The following is a 25,072-nucleotide window of genomic DNA, read 5'->3' as shown; positions in this document are numbered from 1 at the left end:
CTAATCCTACAGGCCCAAACGTACAGTCTTACCCTCTTAGTCCTACAGGCCCAAACCTACAGTTCTACCCACCTAGGTCTACAGGCCCAAACCTACAGTCCTACCCATCTAGTCCTACAGGCCCAAACCTACAGTCTTACCCACCTAGTCCTACAGGCCCAAACCTACAATTCTACCCACCTAGTCCTACAGGCCCAAACCTACAGTTCTACCCACCTAGGTCTACAGGCCCAAACCTACAGTCCTACCCACCTAGTCCTACAGGCCCAAACCTACAGTCCTACCCACCTAGTCCTACAGGCCCAAACCTACAGTTCTACCCACCTAGGCCTACAGTAAAGTAGGGTGTTGAAGGAGGTAAGGATCGGCACTGGCGAATCACTGTTGATATGTTCTTCAATTCCAACACAATCTGGTAAAAACAGAAGAAAAAATACATACATATTATTTGACATACGACATCTTTGAATCTTAATGTTAGCATAGCACAAGTGTAAGTTATTGATCAGTTTACAATGGTACTATGTTTCTTTCTAAACGAATTTATGATTAAAATGAACACCCCCCCAGAGAGGTGAAACTACTCACCTCGTAAACTTGTTCCACCTGGTATTCCCTGAACACTTCCCGGACAGGTCAAACTACTCACCTCATAAACTTGTTCCACCTGGTATTCCCTGAACACTCCCCGGACAGGTCAAACTACTCACCTTGTAAACTTGTTCCACCTGGTATTCCCTGAACACTTCCCGGACAGGTAAAACTACTCACCTCGTAAACTTGTTCCACCTGGTATTCCCAGAACACTCCCCGGACAGGTCAAACTACTCACCTCGTAAACTTGTTCCACCTGGTATTCCCAGAACACTCCCCTGACAGGTCAAACTACTCACCTCGTAAACTTGTTCCACCTGGTATTCCCAGAACACACCACAGACAGGTCAAACTACCCACCTCGTAAACTTGTTCCACCTGGTATTCCCTGAACACTCCCCGGACAGGTCAAACTACTCACCTCGTAAACTTGTTCCACCTGGTATTCCCAGAACACTCCCCGGACAGGTCAAACTACTCACCTCGTAAACTTGTTCCACCTGGTATTCCCGGAATACAACTTCTGGAGGGGACGCCAAGAATATTGGTGTAGGCTCCGGAGGTCTAAATCACAAACAGAATAACTGTGACTTGTCTCTGAACCATCAAAGTAAGTAGTCGTCATACTGAAGCCACATGTTGTAATTTGTGTTTGGGATTAGTGTTACATAGAGAATCTCAGCCAAGTGTCTTTTGATATCAAACAATCTCATTAAAATCAGATCTTAGTTCTCGTTATCACTAAACAAAGATCTGAGGACATCCCATAACGGGTCACGTCAGAACGACCTTTCATCCGACCAATCAAAGCATCGCTTACCAGATCATGAAAGTGACAGTCGGAATGATTGAGAATGAAATTCTTTTCTAAAAATGTTAGCTTCTGTAGTGTTGTGGTGGTCAAGTTAACTGTTTCATTCAGAGGTGGTTACTGTGATTTGAAACCTCTATTGTCTACTGACAATAATTGAGAATGAAATTCTTTTCTAAATATGTTAGCTTCTGTAGTGGGCAAATCAGCTATTTCATTCAGAGGTGGTTACTGTGATTTGAAACCTCTAATTGACCAATCAAAGTCGAGTATTTTACAAGTTCATGGCAGAACATTCCTTTACTTTGCATTATCAGTACATCGATCACGCGATTGGGATCAATGACATGCATCAACCAAGTCAGCGAGCCTGACCACCTGATCCCCTTAGTCGCCTCTTAAGACAAGCATAGTCGCCTTTTACGGCAAGCCTGGGTTGCTGAAGACCTATTCTACCCCGGATCTTAACGGACCGCTATATTACAAAGCTAAGTACCAGTACTTACATGGAGTCTTCTGGTTTGGGTTCTACCCCGATCTCTTTGGCTTTCTTTTTGTGTGACTTGATCAGGGTCCTGATACCAGGGGGCGCTGAACCTGACAGGAAGCGTTGGTTGCGGAGGTAGTTTGTCTTGGCCTGGAGGTTGGCGAGGTCGTGGCGCTCCATCTCTCGCTGTTCTTCTGTCATGTGCTGCTTCCATGCATCAACCCTTGGAAATGTGTCCTGGGACAAATGAGAGTGAGTGAGTGAGTGAGTGAGTGAGTGAGTGAGTGAGTGAGTGAGTGAGTGAGTGAGTGAGTGAGTGAGTGAGTGAGTGAGAGTGAGGTTTAACACCGCTTTAAACAGTATTTCAGTTATACATGACAGTGTGTCAGCTTTACATGGGATAAAAGCCGGAAGTGATGCAGGTGTCATGCATTTACCCAAAGAGCCCATTCGAACCCATGATCTAGGTTTCTGATGTGCCCAAGGGACGCAACTCTGCACAGTGAATTGCGGCATCTTAGACGACTGGGCCACCCGTGCCCCATTTTTATAGCCCATTTCAGAGAAGGCTTTGTTCTCTTTACACTGTATAAACTGTTGATTTCATCAGGGTTTTTTAGATAACAATCAAGTATAAAATATACATTAAATAACAAATGGTCAATATATTATTAATTGATAATAGCCTTTCCCAGACATAAATGATATAAGAGAGTATATGTGAGTAGAACTAATATGATGACACAGTCGGCTACTGGCCGAAAAATTCCAAATCTGAAACTCCCTGTTGTCCCTAAATCTTTAAATACACTATTTTAGTCGGTTTCTATTGTTTTTTTCAGCCTGATATTTATTGTTACACATACTTTGAATAGTGTAGCTTCAGCAACTGCATTATGTAACCTCTAAATGCATATTAGAATGCAAAATGTCTTCTGACAATGACTGAGAAATAAGCAGTTTAAATAGTTTCCACTATGATGTGTCACTCAAAGCAGGTGTTTCAATCAGAAGTGGTTACTGTGATCTGAAACCTCTGATTGACCTATCAGAATTTGCAAATTTCCCAAATTCATGGTAGAATTGTTTACCATGGTTACATCTTTAATAGCAAGTGTTGAGTTGACTAACTCACCAGATCATTTTCATAATCATTTCCCTTAGTCTCCATATCCTCGTCCGAGATGAAGCTTGGGAACTCCTCACTAACAGCCAGCTGGTCCCCCGTGGGGAAGGGGGAGTCCTCACGCCCCTCGTTACGCCGACTGTGTTGCTGTGATGTCAGTGTTTCACGGGCATAACTCGGCACTTTCGAAGCTAGAGCGTTAAGAAAACATCACATGAAATTAGTAAAAGCTAAAGTGAGGTTGTAAACTGTGAATTATTATTGAAGAAAAAAACTTTTGTCCGTAACTCAGACTTCAAATTTTGTGATTCATTAAGTTACACTTGTCATTCACATCATGACATGTCCTGAAAGAGTGAGTGAGTTGGGTTTAACACTTAGTCGAACAGTTTTTCAGTTATATAGTCAAGTCTCGTTAATCCGACACTCGTTAATCCGACAGTAGGCTTTATCAGACACTAATGGTGGGAACTGATTAAATCGGTGCTATTTAGACCCGTTAATCCGACAGTCCCGCACACCGACTCCGACACACCTAATTTGCAACGAATTACCGAGATCACTCATTAATCAGTCTCGTTAATCCGACACAATGATCAGCGTACTCCATGGTCATCTGCCCGCGAGTACACAGCCCGTGTTTTGATGCGAGACAAATCGTGTTTGAATCCTTATCTATCGTGTCGTTGTCCGATTTTCGATCACGAACGTTGGTACTACTTAATTTCGTTTATCCGACATACTTGTTAATCCGACATAATCAAATGAAACCATCGATGTCGGATTAACGGGACTTGACTGTATCACAGTGTAAGAGCTTAATGTTGGTACAACAGCCTTAGAAATTTGTCCCTTTTAATACTACTCCTTATGATCAGTGGAAACCTTATTTCACTAGTCCTCAGAGTCTGTAGTTAGTCCTGCTTGAACGAGACAAAATGTTCACTTTGTTTTCATTTTCTATTAGTTTTATTTAGCTCCAATTTGTTTCAAAATTAAAGCGTTGAGAACTGGTTCAGAATTATAGCCCTTAAATGTTACAAGTCAAAGAATCATTGGATTGTTACTAGTCAGCACAATTTAGAAGTGTTGGGTTGGGTGTGAATTTCGAAGGTTGTAGAAAGCCCACAGGGATCCAAAAACCATGCAACTTGGATAGATCACATGCAGTCAGTGAAGACTGCCTCCCTCCCCACCTACCTTGGGGTGGTGGTACAGACATGGGGTCCTCGGTGGCGTAGTCCTCGGGGGTGAGCAGGTTGTGTTTCTTCAGAAGCTCCGTATCAATACAAGAACGGAAGTGAGACCGACCTGAACACAAATTCATGATAGTGATTAGCATGATGCTGACAGAGTTTTTAAACAAACATTTGATCAAATGCAATGTATAGAGTCTCTAGGCTCTAAACACATTACAAACAGATAAAAAATCCTTCTCTGACAGAAGTAGGTGAGGTAAAAAGGGTCCATCATCACGTTCAAGATTATAATATTGCACTTATATAGCAAGGTGCATGCAAGTGTGTAGCTGCTTGTACAACTCATGACTTATGACGGTTTTATAGTGGGATTAAAGATGTTGCTAACTCTACTAACCTGGTGGGAGTCCGAGATCGGGATATTTATCACAACTTTGAGCTGTTCTGTTCAACTCCCTCTCGTCAGCTGACATTGCCCGGGCCTGAGCTTGCATGATGTGCCGTTCTAGCATGGCTGCCTCATCCATACGTCTCTGCCACTCTGTGTAAACCTGCAACACTCACTTCTGTCAGTTCCCCTTGATGATATTGTGTAAACAATGCGAACTCATTTTGTTCTAAATGTGAACATCATTTAACTAAATTCCACAGCAAGATCATAAAACACAATATCTGCTTCATTCAATTATTTTTTTCTTAATTCAAAAATCTTCTGGGTCAACATGAAAGAAGGCAGAAGGAAAAAATGAAGCTGTTTTTGAAGGTTAATTTCCTAAAAAAGAACCTACTAAAATAAAGTTTTTACCAAAATACAATCATAAAAACGTGACATGTTTCAATGATACACAGCTTTTCACTTTTGCAAAGGTTTTATGTAAATAAATTTATCTGGCCTTATATACATATATTAATTTACTGAAAAATAATGTGTAACTGTAAAACTAAATAATCTGCTCCAGTACACTCTATAACAAGTACATAAAATACATGATAGTAAGGCCTTGGTTACTAAGATTGGTGTTCAGGTGATCGCCAGAAATACAGCATTATGTTGATGTGAAGCCATAATATTGATACAGACACTCACAGGGCCATTGACATGACAAACATGTTGAATAAACAGAGTTAACAAATTTATACTGGATTACCTTCTGTAGAGAGTCAACATATCTTTCGTGATATGGGTCATCCCCTCCTTTTGAGACTTGAAGATTCTTCACGGTCTCGGGTCTTACAGCATCTCGAGTGTATAACTGCCGGAAACATTTAGCCAGGATGTGCCGCACATCTTGAGAGTGCCCTGTTGACGGCCTCTGTAGATACATTGGAGGCTCCTGTCCCGAAGCATTCTGGGGCTCAGGGTTTGTCTTCCCCATGGTTGTGTTCTTGATCTAAAAAACAAAATACATTTACTCATCCTGTCATGGTTGTTATTGCCAAGTTATTGATAAGTCACTTTCCAGTGATTGTCACTTCTTGCATTGTTTTCATTCCTGTAGCTTCATATAATTATATTATTATGTATATTGTTGCCTGTCGCCATTTGATAGTTTTTTTAACATTATCAAACAAAGTTTTTGGAAATAAGTATTTCTTTACATAAACATAGCCTAATTAGATATTATCATCATCATCATAATGAAGTGACTTCTGGAGAAGTATGATGTCATAATGTGCTTCACGCCATTACTTTAATGCTTTTGAATTCTGACATTGAGTTCCAAATAAATTTAGAGGAAAATATGAATAGACTGTTCAATTTGAATGTCAATGAACTCAGCTGATGCTGATGCTACACAAGGTCTAAGCTTTGCTTATAAATTTGTGTCATCAAGTCAATGTAAATACAAAAACAGAGAATGTAACCGCATTTGCCGTGGAATGTTATTGATGACTCCACATCAGGAAATTAACCAAACATGATCTCTATGACTGAAGTTTGGACCTCCGAGTCAACTGTAAGTTCAACAATTGAACTGACAAGTGCCCGTTTAGTAAATCTTTAATACAAGTGTCAACTAACTCGGTAACAGGCATTTGAAACACTTTCCTTTGCATAACATGTCTTGAGTACGAATTACCTTTGACAAGTATCCTTAAATTACAAGTATGATCAATGAAAAGACATCTGAAAAGCAGAATATCCTCAATTTGTTGTCTGCGTTGTCAGGCACTTTCTTTCCTCCAACTGACTTCCGAGTACTTCCGGCAAGAGAGGTAACTCGCAATGCATTTGACAGCTGACTCACGAGAAATGTAACGTAGAGTATAATTGCTTGTTGTTACACCAGATCAAAACTAAAAACGTTTGGTATTGTGTGCAGAACCTCCCATATGACATCAACATATTTAAATCCCGTAAAAATCAGCTATAGAAGTTTCATTGTGTACATTTATCGACAGCTATCCCAGAACTGTCAACACGAGCAGACGTCACAAAGGACTTATTTAGTCACAGTCCACTGGCTATGTTGAACGTATTGCATACAGTTGATCCTGGATGAATCGTTTTGTAGGGTTATCTGTCGGTAAAATTGGGATGTAATTCTGTTATACGAAACATGCAAAACATACCTTCACATTTCCAGTCCATCTGCTTCATAAACAAAACTTCACTTTTCCAGTGTATCACCATAGAATCTTGCCTAATAAATATTCCTTCACTCTTCCAGGTGTATCAGATGGAGGAGGTGTAAGCAGGACCTGCCCATCAGCAGAAGTCAACAATGATCAAGGCTGAAGGTAACCATGGAAACATTTATTTACAATTTCATTTTCGGGGAATAGTTACTCATGCTCCATGTAGATGATATACTAGAAAGAAGAAATCCAAAAATGTGCAATGTGACCTCGCTGATTATGAATGATATATATTTACAGTGTTGTATGTGGGTATACGTTGGCACAAGAGGTGTAGGTGTTGACTCGCTTGCAGTGCTTGACAGAAAATATATATGTATCATAGCACAATGTTTGAAATTAAAGGGGCACTGATCTAACGGACTGGTTGTTGCCTTTGTTATTGTTTTTCCCCCGTGAGTACCCGGATGATACGCAACGCAACTGAGCGTGACCAGAGACTGGGGTACCGTCTGCAAGGACAGCTAAATAAACTTGGAGGCTGGAGGCAATATTTGTTATACGCATTTTTGAACACTGATTGGTTAACTGTGATCTATAAAGATTTCGACAAAGGACGCATGTTAATTCATTTCTTCAGCCTAAACAAACAGACAAAAAGAACAAGGGAGCTCATCGGACGTCGTCATTTGGAAATACCCCAGATGGTTATAGTTTAATACTAAAAATAGTATCCATGCAGTGAAAGCATTTTCGGATTTCGGCTTGCGTCGATAATACGATTACTACTCCCTTGTTGTCATCCACGTTTTCTCGTATAACCCTACACTTGTGTATTTGTCGTCATTCACTTGATGCTCAGTTAATGAATTTATTACAGGTACAATTAGTGGTAGCACCACTTATATTACCTGACAAAGGTTCCCATTTGGCATTTATTGTGTCTGGGGTAATTATTCAATCTAAATCCAGGTTTGAAGTGAGGTGAAATGTGTGTTATGTAATATGCACGTGGCAGCCCAGCAAGAGATGAATGATCACTTGATTTACTTTTTTTTTGTAAATCAACGGATCGTTCCTAGTCATCAAAGGATTAACAGAAAATACGTTGATTGATTAATCACTGTTATCTTGCACAGTGGATATGTCAAGAGTGAGTGTTTACATGTCTAGGTTTACTAAAACAAAGGGAATACACTCATATCATGGCGCGAAGTGCCGATGTAAAAACAACATACTTTGTTCAAAGGGTTAACTGATAATACGTTGATTGATTGATCATTGTTATCTATCACTCAATGGAATTTTTAGGAACCGTGGACACTATGAAAATAGTTGTCACCTGGGCTTTCTCAGCCGACCATTGAGACTTGACACCTATGTAAAACACCTGAAACAATCCAAGCGATCAGTTGAGAAACGAACACGGGTTATAATATCCCGAAACGATATATATCTTTTAAAATATTTGATTGTTACTGAGACACGTGACAACGAATAAGTTTCTTTGTACAGCTGCAGACGAGTGGGATATTGTTCCTTTTTGTGGATATTCACAGATACATTCCTCGAACAAGGAAGCTGCCTAAAACTTATACACATAAATTTGGTAGGTTGTAATTATGATATCTGCATTTTGTTTTCCTTCATTTGAACCGATTCGTTCTTGTTTCTCTACGTCTTGGTTGGGAAATTCTTCAATGTGCGATAGACGTTGTTGTCACAGGTCTTTTCCTTTGTAAGCGTGTATATATTACCGTCAATTTGTAAAATGTGATTCTCTCAGGCAATTTATAAAATGTGTAAATATTTCAGTCATTTTGACTAAAAAATCTGTCCAGATTGATCAAGACGATCAAAAGGGCCTACAAACATCACAACAGATTATTAGGTAGGATTAAAAGCCGAACAACTTAGAAATGTACTTTTCAACGTTACATTTTCAGTCTCTTGGTGATGACATTAAACATCAAAATGTTTGGAATTCGTTGTCATAATAATACAGATGGAAATGTTTTTCAGTCACTTTGTAAAATAACTGAATATTTAGACGTTTAATAAATTTGTTACACATTTTACAGTAAAAAAATATACACACTATAAAAAAAGCATATGCTCAGGTGAAATATATACTTTGTGTTGCAAGTCAAAATAGTGTAAACGAAAATCGCAAAGTTACCAAGCAAGTGACTTATCAAAACTTCGTCACCATTACCGATGCTACTCACAAAGATACCTACATTTCCTTATTATCTCGAAAACTGTATTTTATTTTGTTGATCAATGTACGAATGGCGCAGCAGAGGTCGCGAACTAGTCTAGATTTCTGCTATACATCCGGGTATTCACTGGGAAAAAACAATAACAAAGGCAACAACCAGTCCCGGGGAATTGCGTTAGATCAGTGCCCCTTTAAGCATGCAAACCAAAGAGTATTTTGTAAATGTTACCCCGGCAGCCTTAGAATTTTATATTTTCAGGACTAGTCCATGTTGTCCATAGGACTAGTGTAAAATCTTATGTCACTTTCCTTCAGAGTTTGTATCTAGTCCTGTCTCAACAAGACAAAATGTTTAAGATGTTTACAAGTGTGAATTTCGAAGGCTTGCATGCCTGTGTATTCACATGTATATTTATAGAAAATGTAAATAACTGTATGTTCACTCTATCACTTTGTGTGATTTTTGTGAATAAACCTTCTGTTGTGTTGTGTTCACTATTCAAATAGCTTTGAGGGCCTGTATGTTGTCAAGGTGTCTAATTCTAGTGTCATCAAGTGTGGAAATACATTTGCCCCAGCAAGCCTTCGAAATGCATGCTAGTCCACTAGCCTGAGACCAATTTGTGCTGACAACAGGTAAAAATCTGTTGATGGAAGTCCTCATAGGCTAGTATTGAGGACTATTATTAGGGGATAAACCTACTGTGTTTTGAAATTTGATGATAGTCCCACTGCAGAGTAGATACCTCTTTATTTTAATTTGGAACCAAAGTCTTTAGCATTCATCAATGCATGGTAGAATTCTGAACCAGTTCTCAATGCTTTAACTTTACTACAAATTGGAACTGAATAAAACTGATAGTAAATGTAAACATGGTAAACGTTTTTGTCTTGTTCAAGTACGACTAGCGACAAACTCTGAGGACCTGTGAAATAAGGTTTACACTAATTCTCTGGACTGCTCTCAATCACATTAAAATCAGGTCTTAGTGCTTGATATGGCTACACAAAAGATGGGAGGACATTTTATTTCAGGTCATTCTCTCTCCGAATCACAGCCCACCAACCAACTCACCCACTCACCAACCCACCCTCTCAACAACCCACCCTCTCACATTTTCACAGTGAATGAGTTTTACTTAACTTTTAGCAATATTCCAACAGAATAAATGTATGGGACATCAGAAATGGACTTCACACAAAGTGACATCTTACCCATGAGGGGAAAGGAAACCGGGTCTTCGGCGTGACGAGTGGCGCTTTAACCATTAGACTACCTGACGGTCCCCCGCCACACACACACACACATTATAGCTATGTTATGACAAGGATAGTGACAATTACCATAGAAAAAAATGCAACAGCAAAATTTGAATGCACATTCAGCACTATTATTACCAGCACATTATGGGTGATAGACTTGATTATTTTATGGCTGCAGTCCTATAGATGGGACATTGGTACATGCAGTGTTAAACTACAGACATCACTTGTTAAACTACATAAAAATATGTTCATATAATTTTCACCAAGATGATGCCTTTTACACCCAATGGAACCACTTTTGGTTGATAACCAAGACTGATAACCGTATTCGACGGAATAAGCGCTCAGGGCGCTCTCAAAATTAGAAATAGGGGGCTGTTATTAGAATATTATTTTGGTCCCTTTGCTGACGGCCTGACTGTTTATATACGACAGATATATTTTTCCAGAATTTAATTGCCCATAATTAAGGGTGCATATAAAACACGAGTGCGTATTATACACGAATACATAAGTCTTGTGTACATTGATCAATCGGAAGGGGTGCTAATTGGGATTGTTCACTTGCCAATATATTAGCAAATATCGCCGTGGGCGCTTATTAGAGCGGGGCACTTATTATGTCGAATACGGTAATCTTGTTGACATGTTTAAATTTTAAATGAATGAAGCACTGTAAAAGCCTCATTTATCGATCACAGTTATCTCCCTTCAACCATGAACCATGGCTTGAAACAAATAAATTCTTCCTTATGGTATCAGTCCAATGTTTAAGAAATGCAGTAAAAAAATTCAGAAATTGTAATTTTCTGTGCACACTGACTGTTTAAAAATGATTAGATTCAATAACTGATTATTATTTTGGTATAACATTTATGATTGCACGAACACAACCCCCCTCCCCATAGTATCACCAGTACCATGCTATAGCAAAAGTCATAATTCCCTGATAGTCAGCCCTAGCAAAATTCCTGGCAGTCTATTCTCAATACTCTCTTGGTGCTAAAATATCTTCAGTTTACGACAATAATTAAGGCAGGACAATAGGTTTAAGACATCTTAAAAGATTGCTCACATTGCAGTTGTAATTTCTGTAGCGACTAGTCATAATTCCCTAGTAGTCAGCCCTAGCAACATACCTGATTTCCCCAGAGTAAGTTCAACCAGGGTTGTAATAGTCATAATTCCCAAGTAGTCAGCCCTAGCAACATACCTGATTTCCCCAGAGTAAGTGCAACCAGGGTTGTAATAGTCATAATTCCCTGGTAGTCAGCCCTAGCAAAATACCTGATTTCCCCAGAGTAAGTGCAACCAGGGTTGTAATACTCATAATTCCCCAGTAGTCAGCCCTAGCAACATACCTGATTTCCATAGAGTAAGTTCAACCAGGGTTGTAATAGTCATAATTCCCCAGTAGTCAGCCCTAGCAACATACCTGATTTCCCCAGAGTAAGTTCAACCAGGGTTGTAATAGTCATAATTCCCAAGTAGTCAGCCCTAGCAACATACCTGATTTCCCCAGAGTAAGTTCAACCAGGGTTGTAATAGTCATAATTCCCCAGTAGTCAGCCCTAGCAACATACCTGATATGTCTTGAGGGACTAGTTGGTTTCTTTAAAAAATCTAGTTACCGTATTTAAAATATGAAGTGTGAACTAGTTGGATATGACCAGTGGTGTCTATGTCTGTAATGTCATCTAATATACTTCAGCAGCTAGGAATGACAGCAATATTGTTTTAACACTTACTTTCTGTTTCAGATGGATGATGGGACAGTTTCCATGGTTACCGAAATGCTGAATCTATCTCTGCAAGATAATCCTTGGTCCTCCACTTAAGCTGTGTTAAATAGTTCGTCTTTTCAACTGAACGGATGACTTTTTTTAAAGCTTTTTTTTATTCAAAAGCAACAGCTTTTGACCATTATTACAAATGATTGAAATGTGCACAATGGGGCCAATATGCTTAATATCCAAATGCACTTTGTGAGAAGACACATATGTACATATAGTTCTTATATATGAAATAGTATGATGGCATAATGTTTATATGAAACATTCACAATATAAGGCATCTATTTTTAAATGTTAACCTCAGTCTTTCATTAGCTTTAGTCTGTATGGAAATATATGGACAAAGTTACTGGTGACACTGAAAAGAGTTGTGGTGGTATTTTCCTAGCAGACTGACCATGCTTATTATGTGTGAACATTCAGCTGATAAAGTCTGGTGCAAAACATGATTTGATATCTTGAACAAGCCGATGGAAACGTGACAAGTGCATTTTGAGAACCAATCAACAGAGGACAATGTCTTCCCCTGACAACTCCCTCGTCCTCTGTGATCTTCCCCACACCGTCCTCCTCCACATCTTCTCCTTCCTTGAGATCCAGGACATCATCAACATTGTCAGACAGACTTGTAAGCTGTGGTACGAGCTCAGCTACGATCGCTACCTCTGGAAACACCTTGACCTTGATCATATCGGAGACCACCTAACGGATCAGTCGTTCCTTACGTTACTTGACAGTGTGTCTCATCATGTCGAGAAGCTGGACTTCGGGATGGCTGTTCATCTCACTGATGGATCCTTCATGCATAAGAACATATCGTGTCCTCAAATGAAGTCCATCAACTTCAGTTTGACAACAGTCAGTAATGCAAGTATTGCATATCTTGCTGAAAAATATCCAGATCTGGAAGGAATCGAGATTAATGACTGTAGCTATATTAATATTTATAACTGCCTGGGTTACCTGTCCACTTTGAAGAAACTCAAGTCAGTGTCCTTTGATGACTTTGGTTGTTCAGCTGAGCCAGAAAGGTTGAACAGAAAGCTGAAGGAGCTGTTTGTCTCATGTCCTCGGCTGGAGACTATAGTCATAGATTCGGAAGAACTGTCTGATGATGCTTTGGCAAGCTTGTTTGAAAACTGCCCGAATATTAAAAGTTTTGTCCTAGCGCATTGTCAGTATATTTCTCAGGATGCTTTTATTGGCATTAAAGGCACTGCCACCAATCTGGTGAATGTTGGTCTTGCTTATACTCCAGTTGAGGACAAGGTGCTGAAGGTGATTGCAGAGAGTTCCCCGTACATGAAAGAGCTGGATATAACAGGCTGCATCCACATCACCGACATCGGGGTGGGGCATGTGGCTGACAACTGCCCAAATCTTGAGAAACTTATCGGGAATCGATTACATCACGAGGGAGGTTGTAACATCACTAATGTCGGACTGAGTTCAGTCGCAAGTGGATGCCCTAAACTGAAGATCTTGGATGTCAACTTCTGTGATGGTGTGACGGACACTGGAATCACTGCAGTGGCGGAACATTGTCCACGACTGACCGAGATTGGGTTGTCAGGATGCGTAGGGATCACAGACCGGGCTGTGATAGCTTTAGCTGAACACTGTCAATGGCTGTATCATGTCAACCTCACCGAGTGCATTCATGTGACTTCCAAGAGTATCATTCTCCTTGTGGCCAAGTGTCGATGGCTCAGTAATCTTTCCCTAGAGACCTGCCATTACCTGGCTAAGATAAATCTAGACGAGTACCTCGGGTCAGGTGTGGATACAAAAAACACAGGAGGATGCAGATCCAAAACGATCACAGATGATGCAACAGAGAAAAGAGCCCCTAGAGCTACTGAAGAATCATCTCTTGAATCAGTTCCAAAAACAAGTGCTTCTGTGACTAGCACATCCCATCCAGATGAAGACAAGAATCTTGGAGCAGCAGGTGTTGAGTGTGATCCAAGTGTCCCTCATTCTGGGCAAGTTAAGAGCCCTACAGGAGTTCAGACCTTCAGTACAATTGGATCGAGCTTGTGTATGGATCTTAGTGGTGACAGTGGTTTGTCTCTAGTTGTGCAGCCTCTACTGCCCAATTCTATCTTGATAGACGAAGGAGGAAAGGGGATGTCTGCCTGCTGTGTTTCAGAGTGTTCACCAGCATCAGCCACAGATCCACCAGAAGACGATACTTCCCAGCTTGCAGAGGTTGCCTACGTCAACAGGTTCTTCCCTCACCCAAACCATTCCCATCTGACCAGCATTCACCTCAGTTTCTGCTCCAAGATTGCCAATGACTCTATCAAACAGTTGGCGAAACACTGCCCAGATCTGATGTATGTGTCTCTTCGAGGCTGCTTCCTGATCACAGACACTGCTGTGGAGGTTCTTGTGAGGTCTTGCCATAATCTCCACTTTCTGGACATCTCGGGCGGTTCGGCCATCCAGTCGATGAGGCTCACGAATGGGTCATTGATCGCTGTTGCAAACTACAGCAAGTCATTGAAGAGCTTGATGATCTGCCGTAACAAGCTCATCACCCTCGACGGCCTGCAGCGTATCCTCCGTGACTGCAAGTCTCTGATTGGAGTGTGGGTGACTGTCGGGGATCAGTTGAGGATAACGTTCAGTGGGGTGCTGGAGCTGGTGAAAGACATTGACGACAGGTATGTGAAAATCACCAACACTTCCCAGGTTGAGGCCAATGGTAAACAGGGGAACCTCTGCATCTCACTCATCCCCAAGAAGACTCCTCACATCCGACTCCTCCAGGTTTGACAAGGTTCTCCTCAGATGAATCTCTCCTCCATATTGTCCTATGCCATCCCAATCTTTTTGTTTTATGTTTAATAGGCAAAACCAGTTTAATTATTTGTTTTATGTATTTTTATGCCGCTCAAAAGTAGGGGAAATTAATTTAAAAAACATAATTTTCACTGATGACTAAATTACTATTGTGCCTTTTGTGTGTATGGTACACTCCCATCTTTTAAGGTTCATATGCATTTGTTTTGGGTAAAAAAATATCATCCGTTTGCTTCAGGTGAAATGTTTTCCTGGAGTCCGTTGGAAACAACAAAAGTAGTCAAAATATGTCTTGTAACTTTTTGTTGTCTAACCATAGTCCAAGTATTGACACTAACATCTTCTGAAAATGATGTCAAGTAGGAGTTCTAGTTTGTAGAAAGTTTTCAACACGGAGTGCAAAGGAAACAATAGAACCTACTGAAACTGTGTAGGTAAAAAAACGGCAGCCAAACGCACTAAAAAATAAACTAAAGAAGCTATTTGATGGATCATACATTCAAGCATTTCTTTGTTTCATTGGTACGTACCATGTATTATAGCCTTATATTGGGGAATATTTGTTTAGGGGTGTTTCTCCTTAGTCTTTGTTCAAACTGGATTTTGAAGCTTCTTTTTGACTCCCAAATCTTTTTGTTGCAAAGATATTTGCATGAGGTCTTGCCTATCATTCTCATCTTCGACCCTGATCTGATCTGATCTACTAAAACTGGTGTGTAAGGCATTCCATCAGTATAAAGGCAGATAAGACTTGATTCATGTTCAAAGGCAGCCATGTTGTTTTCCATGATGCTATAAGGCGTTGATGTTGTTGATGGTGTAGGTGAGATTCTTTCATATTGTGATTAAGGCATTTGTATTAGATTCAGTTATTAAGAATTAATTGTCGTCAATAGCGATCAACTGATTGAATAACGGCACAGAAGCATTACAAATCGTGGATACATATACAACTGATTGCACAGTTGGACAAGTTTTTATAAGATGCATGATGAATTAAAACAATGGAGCTTTTTTCTTACTAGAATAATATAGTTATCAAACCAATATGAATTATTGATGTGAAGGGGCGGTCGGGTAGCCTAGTGGTTAAAGCGTTCGCTTGTCACGCTGAAGACCCGGGTTCGATACCCGACATGAGTACAATGTGTGAAGCCCATTTCTGGTGTCCCCCGCCGTGATATTGCTGGAATATTGCTAAAAGCGGCGTAAATCCATACTCACTATTGAGAATTAATTGTTGTAAGTAGCGATCAACTGATTGAATAATGACACAGAAGCATTACAAACCATGGATACATATACGACTGATTGCACAGTTGGACAAGTTTTTATAAGATGCATGATGAATTAAAACAATGGAGCTTTTTTCTTACTAGAATAATATAGTTATCAAACCAATATGAATTATTGATGTGAAGGGGCGGTCGGGTAGCCTAGTGGTTAAAGCGTTCGCTTGTCACGCTGAAGACCCGGGTTCGATACCCGACATGAGTACAATGTGTGAAGCCCATTTCTGGTGTCCCCCGCCGTGATATTGCTGGAATATTGCTAAAAGCGGCGTAAATCCATACTCACTATTGAGAATTAATTGTTGTAAGTAGCGATCAACTGATTGAATAATGACACAGAAGCATTACAAACCATGGATACATATACGACTGATTGCACAGTTGGACAAGTTTTTATAAGATGCATGATGAATTAAAACAATGGAGCTTTTTTCTTACTAGAATAATATAGTTATCAAACCAATATAAATTATTGATGTGAAGGGGCGGTCGGGTAGCCTAGTGGTTAAAGCGTTCGCTTGTCACGCTGAAGACCCGGGTTCGATACCCGACATGAGTACAATATGTGAAGCCCATTTCTGGTGTCCCCCGCCGTGATATTGCTGGAATATTGCTAAAAGCGGCGTAAAACCAAACTCACTCACTCACTATTGAGAATTAATTGTTGTAAGTAGCGATCAACTGATTGAATAATGACACAGAAGCATTACAAACCATGGATACATATACGACTGATTGCACAGTTGGACAAGTTTTTATAAGATGCATGATGAATTAAAACAATGGAGCTTTTTTCTTACTAGAATAATATAGTTATCAAACCAATATAAATTATTGATGTGAAGGGGCGGTCGGGTAGCCTAGTGGTTAAAGCGTTCGCTTGTCACGCTGAAGACCCGGGTTCGATACCCGACATGAGTACAATATGTGAAGCCCATTTCTGGTGTCCCCCGCCGTGATATTGCTGGAATATTGCTAAAAGCGGCGTAAAACCAAACTCACTCACTCACTATTGAGAATTAATTGTTGTAAGTAGCGATCAACTGATTGAATAATGACACAGAAGCATTACAAACCATGGATACATATACGACTGATTGCACAGTTGGACAAGTTTTTATAAGATGCATGATGAATTAAAACAATGGAACTTTTTTCTTACTAGAATAATATAGTTATCAAACCAATATGAATTATTGATGTGAAGGGGCGGTCGGGTAGCCTAGTGGTTAAAGCGTTCGCTTGTCACGCCGAAGACCCGGGTTCGATACCCGACATGAGTACAATGTGTGAAGCCCATTTCTGGTGTCCCCCGCCGTGATATTGCTGGAATATTGCTAAAAGCGGCGTAAATCCATACTCACTCACTCACTCACTATTGACCTGAAAATCTGAACTATCAGTATTTGTGTTGTAGCATTTTTCAGTAGTAATTAGTAATACAGTGTTCCCTCACTATTGCGCTCTTCAATATAGCGCTAACTCGGTTAGAGTGCGCAGTAAAGCATGGCTCCCAAAATTTACTTACATTTTTAATAAACTCAAGTTTTCTAATGACACAATGTTTTCCCCATATCAAAAAACATTATCAGCTGATCACCGCGATCACATAACACCGGAAATAGCAGTCAACAAATCCGAACTGAAGTACGCAAGTTAATCCCCTTATTATACTATCTGATTATGAAAAGGTATTCATTGTTTATCTGGACTTATGTTTGTAATATATGTTATTAATTTTATTCAAAATTTCATTCAATAATGTTTATCTATACTGTTTTGTTGGTCATCTACCCCCTATGATTCCACCTCAGTTAAACTGCTGATCGTCTATAGCGCTCATCAATTATTTGGACCTTAAAGGTAGCGTTGTCGCGAGGGATCACTGTGTTTGTATTTTTGTTTATGAAGGAATGTTTGACTACTGGTATGTTAACTTAAAAATATATACCGTATTCGACGTAATAAGCGCCCCCCTCTAATAAGCGCCCACGGCGATATTTGCTAACATATTGGCTAGTAAACAATCCCAATTAGCACCCCTTCCGATTGATCAATGTACACAAAACATATTTATTCGCGTATAATACGCACTCGTGTGTTATATGCACCCTTAATTATGGGCAATTAAATTCTGGAAAAATATATCTGTCCTATATAAACATTTCAGGCTGTCAGCATAAACCACGAAATTTATCCTTTAACTCTGTTTTTTTCCCTATTTCTAAATTTGAGAGCGCCCTGGGCGCTTATTACGTCGAATACGGTGTATATATATATGATATTTTAGGGAGACTATACTGGTACATATCAGGTAATCTTGTTGATAATGTTTGAATTTTGTGCAGTGGGTGGTTAAGTATCATGATAAGCATTAATCATCTCATGAATAGAATTCATAGCTGCATCACTGAGTCACCATTTTGTTCACTTCAGTTGATTTCTGCAGTGTTATGAAATCAAGCTGTATTATTCATTAATCGTGTTGTTGTGTTTTGGAAGGGAATTTGAATTTATATCATGTCTATTCTTTACTTTAGTTATCAATGCTTATTTGCATTGTTATACAATTTTAACATCCTCATTCCTTTTTGTCACTAGTGGTAACAATTTAGCCATATATTATTTAGTTGAAATATTTTACAAGATCTGCTATTTTCAGCAATAGTGTTTTTAGGTGTGAATTAATTTAAAAGTAGGAAAGTTTTTTCTCACAATTTGGCAATTATTTATTTCAGTGTTTGAAACAAAATGTTAATCCATCATATGTGGCTCGTTGATCATTTCAAGTCATACCAGTGGCTATGAGCTACATGACACAATATTGCAGCTGTTTTGGTTAAATATTTAAATGCCATGATTTTGAACAGTTTTGAATAGTTTTTATCTGTTGTGCAGATGGAAAGAGTTGTGTCCCTTAGTCATTCGAGGATCTGCAGATAATGTTCTAATATCTAATATGATCCTTTGGCTAAATGACAAACCTAGAAACATAATCAGGGCCAAGTTATTGCTTTGAAAGTCTTAAGAAAATATGTGACCTGTACAACTTTTAGCTCTCGTCACAATAACTAACAGCGACCATATTACTGCAATGATTTCAACATGTTCAAAGGGCCATATTTAAACTAACTAACTCACTCATGGCTTTAACTGCAATTTTCTCACGTAATCTATTGATGAGAAACTGGGTAATATTTCTGAGCCAATGGGATGCAGAGAACACAGACTCTACTGCCCAATCAAATTGCTTTTGCCCACTAGAAAAATTATGTAAGAAAGGGAAGGATGTTGGGGCTGGGACGAGTCCAAATTTACTACCCGGGTACCCACCCCGCTGTTACCCGGCCCTACCCGGGTACCCGCTACATGTCTCAAGAGTTTGGTACAAAAGGTTCGATTGAAAATAGTTTGAGCGTAGCCCTGGTAAAATGTATTTAAATTTATGTATAAAATGATCTGGTCATGCATACACTGAAGTTGACTGAAGTGTTATTTTTATTCAAACCTATAGAGGTCAGAAGCAATGGTACTTAGAAAGAAATGCGAACATTTGTGACTTGTAGTGTAACCATAGAGTTCTAGATATTTATAATCATTAAACACTATATCACATGATTAATCATGGGTCCGAGTAGTCCTGTGGGTACCCGGGCCCTACTCAGTACCCACCCGACCCGAGTACCCGAGTTACCTGTCCCAGCCCTAATTGATACATACACTTTATGGTATGAACAATGCACTGTTACTTGCAAAACCATATAGAGTAGAAAAAGATGCTATGATATTATTGTTCTGTATTATATAGTTTTAATTATAGTTTTTGGTGAAATTGTGTGCATACCAAAGATTGTCAGCTGTGAATCGTTGTCTTTCATTTGCACTACATGTATTCCTATAGATCTAGTTAGAAATTATATTTTAAATGAGAACTTATATAATAAAGATGATGTGATGCTGATGCACTAGGAGGATTACAGTGTAATGGTGCCAGTTTATAGGAAAATATTGCAGACAATACATATATACGGTAGTAATTAGAAGTTGGCATTACTGTTGGCATTATTGGTCAAGTTCAGATTTGAATTTACTGAAACTTGAATTGAAATAATTATGTTCCTGCTGAACAAGATTACAAGATAATTATGATGAAATTACATTAATGAATATACCAAAATGAAATGTATTATAATATTTTGTGTATATTCATGAGAAGAACATTGCATTTATGTTTGTATAATGAATATTAATTACTTATCAAGTGGTCATAAGGTACCGTATTTCCTCAAATAAACGTCGGACCTTGATTAAACGCAGCTCTTTTTTTATGCATGGAATTCTTCCCAATATTATCTCTGTGATTAAACACTGGGGGTAAGGGGTGTCTTAAAAAAATATACGCCCAGGTGTTTAATGGAGGAAATATTGTACCCTTTGTCTTTCTGGAATACATTTCTGTAGTGTATGAGCAATGGTCAATACTTTAAATATCATCAATAGGTTCCAATGCAACCAGTGAATACATAGGGATGATTTGCGGTGTAGTAATGATGTGTGTCTGTTTTGAGTCAGCTTATGGAATGATGCCATTTACAACTCACACAAGTCAAATGAGTCTAGCTCTGTGCATGAATGTTATGAGTCACGTACCATTGCCTAATGTTGAAGCATTGTGTAAGGGCTGGGAGGAGTACAAATTTACCACCTGGGTACCCAACCCCCTATTACTAGATCTCAAGAGTTGGGAGCAAAATGTCTGATTGTGAATTGTTTTACCGCATCCCTAGCAAAAACTATTTAGGTACGTGTATCAAACGATCAGATCATGTGACACAGAGGTTAACTGAAGCTTTATCTTTACTTTGTTTGTTGTTTAACGCCACACTCAGCAATATTTCAGCTATATGACGGCAGTCTGTAAATAATCGAGTCTGGACCAGACAATCCTTTTATCTTTACTCGAGCATATGAAAAGTCAAAAGCAATGTATGCAGCGTCAGAAAGAAATGTGAACATTAGCGACTTCTAGTATAACCACTGAGCTACAGTGAGTTTTTGTCTTTTAAACAATATATCACGTGACTAACCATGGGTCCAGGTAGTACTGTGGGTACCTGGTTCCTACTCAGGACCCACCTGACCCGAGTTACCCGTCCCAGGCTACATTGTGTAGAGACACATGTGGCACGAGAAGTTTTGTGATGTAATCTGTGCACTCATTGGTCAGAGTACTCGCAAGTTTCTTTCTGGCTTAAACCAGGCCGTGTCTTGATTCGGTGGTTGAAATTGGCTAGACTGGTCCCCTGCACAGGTGTGCTCAACAGGGACAGGAGTCCAATCTTGGAAATGGCAAGTACCGTATTTCCTCTATTAGACGCCCAGGCTTCTATTTATTTCGGACAAGCCTTTGACCCGGCGTCAATTAGAGGCCCGGCGGTTAATTGAAGGCCCGGATTCTATTAATACCCCTATTTCACTATGACCATGAATGTCCCGAATCGTCATGAAATGGAAATATTTTGTGTTCGTAGATATCCGTAAGATATTGATCAACCCGGCGTCTGTTGGAGGCCCGGCTTCTATTTTTTGCGCTGAACAATTGACCCGGCGTCTAATAAAGGAAATACGGTACACTGCAAATCATCCATATGCATCGACGGAGATGCAAATCTGTGAAGTACTGATGTGTGTTCGAGCAAGAAAGTTTGTATCAGGTGAATGTATTTGTGTACTTTCTTTAAACATGCAGATTTGTTTATTTCTAACTGACAAGGTAGATTTCTCAGTTCAACCATATCTGTTAATTTTAGTGATATTTGAATGTATATGTGATATCTTATTGTAAAATCTGTTGATATTCAAAACAATTTCAGTGCCAAAACACATGTAATAAACTGCTTGACCTATTGACTGTCACTGTGTGATGATACCATAGGGAAGGATTGTTTGTTTGTTTGTTTGTTGTTTAACGCCACACTCAGCAATATGATGGCGGTCTGTAAATAAATCGAGTCTGGACCAGACAATCCAGTGATCGACATCATGAGCATCGATCCACGCAATTGAAATACAATGACATGCATCAACCAAGTCAGCAAGGCTGATTCCCCGATCCCGTTAGTCGTCTTTTACGACAAGCATAGTCGCCTTTGGGAAAGATTGAATGTCTTTTTTACAAATTGTATCATCCTTGGTTTGTCCGAAGGATTGTATGTCAACATAAATGGACTGCATCACTTCCGGTTTTCCTCCAACATTAGCTGTCACATCCTAATCAAGAGTGAGATTGTAATCTTTGAACAGAGGTGTACTTTTCAGAAGACTTTAAAAACCTCATACAATACATTTATAGTTTGACCAGAAATTATTGAGAATTTTGCATTCCCTTTTGGACGTCAATATTTACAATATCAAATGTGTACGTAGAACTTATTCTGACATGATTCAAGGGAAACAACTTGGTGTGTCATATTTATAAAATATGACCGAAGTTGTCTCCCTTTGGTAAACGAGCTGCAGAAGGCGACCTGGTATATGCGTCGAAAAACAGACGCATGGGAATAGAAAATATTAGGCATAATTGATTAATAGAGAAACAGTTCATGTTTCTAAGGAGACAATAAGAACGTATTGCCATGCAATGGATTGGCAGACATTACGAGGATTTCCATCACCACCCCTAACACATGGACAGCAAGAACGACGTTTGAACTGGTGTTTGGAGCATAAAATTTTCAATACGGACAATGTGGACCGAAGGTACAGAAAAAAACCACTATTTACAAGTGTCCAAAGTGCCCCACCATTATGTATATTTGAAGTAACATGACAAGTTCAGTGTGCACTGACATTCTGCAGGGACATCTCTTTCCAACAGAAAAGTTTTGTATAGTGACCAATGGGTATACCACCAAGACGGTGATGCAAAACATAGAGCGAAGCATTCTCAGGAATGGTTTAAAGAGCCAAATGTTACACTCCTGGAATTACCCAGCTACAGTCCGGACCTGAACCCAATTGAAATTATTTGGGGAATCACGAAGGACATCAATAAAAAAATATGAAAAGTATTTGTGATATGAAAACAGAAGTGGTGAGATATTGGAACAGTGTGACCCATGATTTTTTAACGCTCTTGATGGGCAGTATGCCTCGCTGCATTGAAGCATATATATATGTACCGGGAAAAAAGTGGTCTATTGAACAGTCTGCTGTTTTGTGGGGCGGTCGGGTAGCCTAGTGGTTAATGCGTTCGCTCGTCACGCCGAAGACCCGGGTTCGATTCCCGACATGGGTACATTGTCTGAATATCAATGGCACTTTGGTCAATGCATTGTTTCCCATCTCAGTTTGGAAATATTGGGAAACAAACTATATTGCGACTTATTTACAGTAAATAATCGCAACGCGGGCAACTGCCAACTGATTAACAACACTCGTTGTTGTACTGAAGGGAAGTTTTCCCAAGTTATCGTCAATTCTTTACTGTTTTTGTTAAACACTAACAATCTCTTTTAAATGACAAATATTTATACTTTTCGTTCTGTTAATTTTTATCTTCTTTAAAAGAATACTGTGTATTGTAGCTTACACAGCGCAGCTGGGTCGTGGCACCAGTCTTCCGCTATTACTTGAGGTGAGATGCCCACTCGGAGGTTCCAGGTTTGAATAGGTCCCCAGCTAGGTGAGGTGAGGGGAGGTGAGGTGAATTTGGGTTTAACGTCGCGTCCAAGATTATTGCACTTATATAGCGTTCATGCACGTGTGTGTGTGTGGCTGCTTGTACTAGTCCGGACTGATGCCGATTTATAGTGCTAGCCCTTGGAGATACCATACCGCAGTTTAAAATGAATACCCCACTCAGACACAGTATACTGACTCCGAGCCGACCAGTCCTTGTTTTAGCCCCTTAATGCCGAGCCCCAGACAGGGTAACAACAACAAGTACCATCTTTTAACGTCTTTTGGTATGACGCGGCCTGGGATCGAACTCCGGACCTTCCGCTCTCCGGGCGGACGCTTTACCACAAGACCACGGAGGCGGTCTCGTACGAGGTGACTTAATGGATCGGGAGTTCAGTCTCGGTGACTTGACTTGATTACTTATCATCTGGACGGCGTGTGGCCGCGAAGCAGGGTTAGAAATAAACACTAGCCCGCTAACCCGGGGCTAGTACAAATTCCTGCGGGCTAGTACACATTTCCCACGTTCCCCATTGTTTTGACTTTACAAGGGCATTTTATCTTTACCCGAGCTGGTAAAACTTTTGAATTAAGCGCAAAACCTGCCTTGCTCATACTATCAATCACTGGTTTGTCTGGTTCTGACTCGATTATACACAGGTTGGCTTCATATGTCAGGAATATTGCTACGTGTGCCTTTAAAGAACAAATAAACAATCTTTATTTGTTGCGTTACATATAACTGAAACTGTCGGAAGACCGCCTCCGTGGTTTAGTGGATAGAACGTCTGCCCGGAGAGCGGAAAGTCGGTGGTTCGATCCCCGGCCGCATCATACCTAAACACGTCAAAAATGGTACTTCTTGTTACCTTCCCTAACGCTCGGCATTAAGGGCATAAAACAAGGACTGGTCAGCTCGGAGTCAGTATTCTGTGTCTGAGTGGGGTATTCATGTTAAAGGCGGCAAGGTGTCTCAGTGGGCTAGCACTATAAAACCAGCATTAGTCAGGATTAGTACATGCACGCGCACAGACACATACATTTCGCGCTATAGTGAGTGAATATGGTTTTATGCCACCCTTGACCATATTTCATTAATATCACGGCGGGAGACATCACCAAACTTTAACCACTAGGCTCTTTAAGTCTTGAGCGTGATGTTAAACCAAACTCACTTCACCTCACCAGTTGAGTAATGCTGGGCGAATCCTT

The 25,072-nt window shown here is 39.8% G+C and overlaps 2 protein-coding genes across 2 annotated transcripts in view; one reads left to right on the top strand and one right to left on the bottom strand.

The window, feature by feature from the left end:
* The window catches only part of LOC124130979 (deleted in lung and esophageal cancer protein 1-like), a 47,032-nt gene extending 40,625 nt beyond the window's left edge, over positions 1-6,407 (bottom strand). Inside the window, exons 1-8 of the mRNA XM_046494031.2 lie at positions 6,299-6,407; positions 5,366-5,608; positions 4,615-4,768; positions 4,219-4,329; positions 3,028-3,209; positions 1,912-2,129; positions 1,077-1,158; positions 325-412 (exon numbers count right to left, since the gene is read on the bottom strand). Of these exons, the coding sequence (XP_046349987.2) occupies positions 325-412; positions 1,077-1,158; positions 1,912-2,129; positions 3,028-3,209; positions 4,219-4,329; positions 4,615-4,768; positions 5,366-5,593 (1,063 nt within the window). The 5' untranslated portion in view covers positions 5,594-5,608; positions 6,299-6,407. The remainder of the gene's footprint in view (positions 1-324; positions 413-1,076; positions 1,159-1,911; positions 2,130-3,027; positions 3,210-4,218; positions 4,330-4,614; positions 4,769-5,365; positions 5,609-6,298) is intronic.
* Positions 6,408-6,431: 24 nt separating this feature from the next.
* LOC124130978 (dynein regulatory complex subunit 6-like) lies at positions 6,432-16,674 on the top strand. Its single transcript, XM_046494030.2, has 3 exons — positions 6,432-6,473; positions 6,890-6,959; positions 12,045-16,674. Exon 3 carries the CDS (start codon positions 12,594-12,596, stop codon positions 14,856-14,858), a length of 2,265 nt encoding a protein of 754 aa, XP_046349986.2. The 5' UTR covers positions 6,432-6,473; positions 6,890-6,959; positions 12,045-12,593; the 3' UTR covers positions 14,859-16,674.
* Positions 16,675-25,072: the final 8,398 nt, after the last annotated feature.

The sequence above is a fragment of the Haliotis rufescens genome, unplaced genomic scaffold, assembly GCF_023055435.1.
Source record: "Haliotis rufescens isolate VD_foot unplaced genomic scaffold, xgHalRufe1.0.p SCAF_10, whole genome shotgun sequence".
NCBI lineage: Eukaryota > Metazoa > Mollusca > Gastropoda > Lepetellida > Haliotidae > Haliotis > Haliotis rufescens.
This window is presented reverse-complemented; position numbering and strand designations above follow the sequence as displayed.

What these genes read in the sequence shown, in the direction of transcription:
- LOC124130978 (XM_046494030.2), top strand. Translation starts at nt 12,594, where the DNA reads ATGTCTTCCCCTGACAACTCCCTCGTCCTCTGTGATCTTCCCCACACC.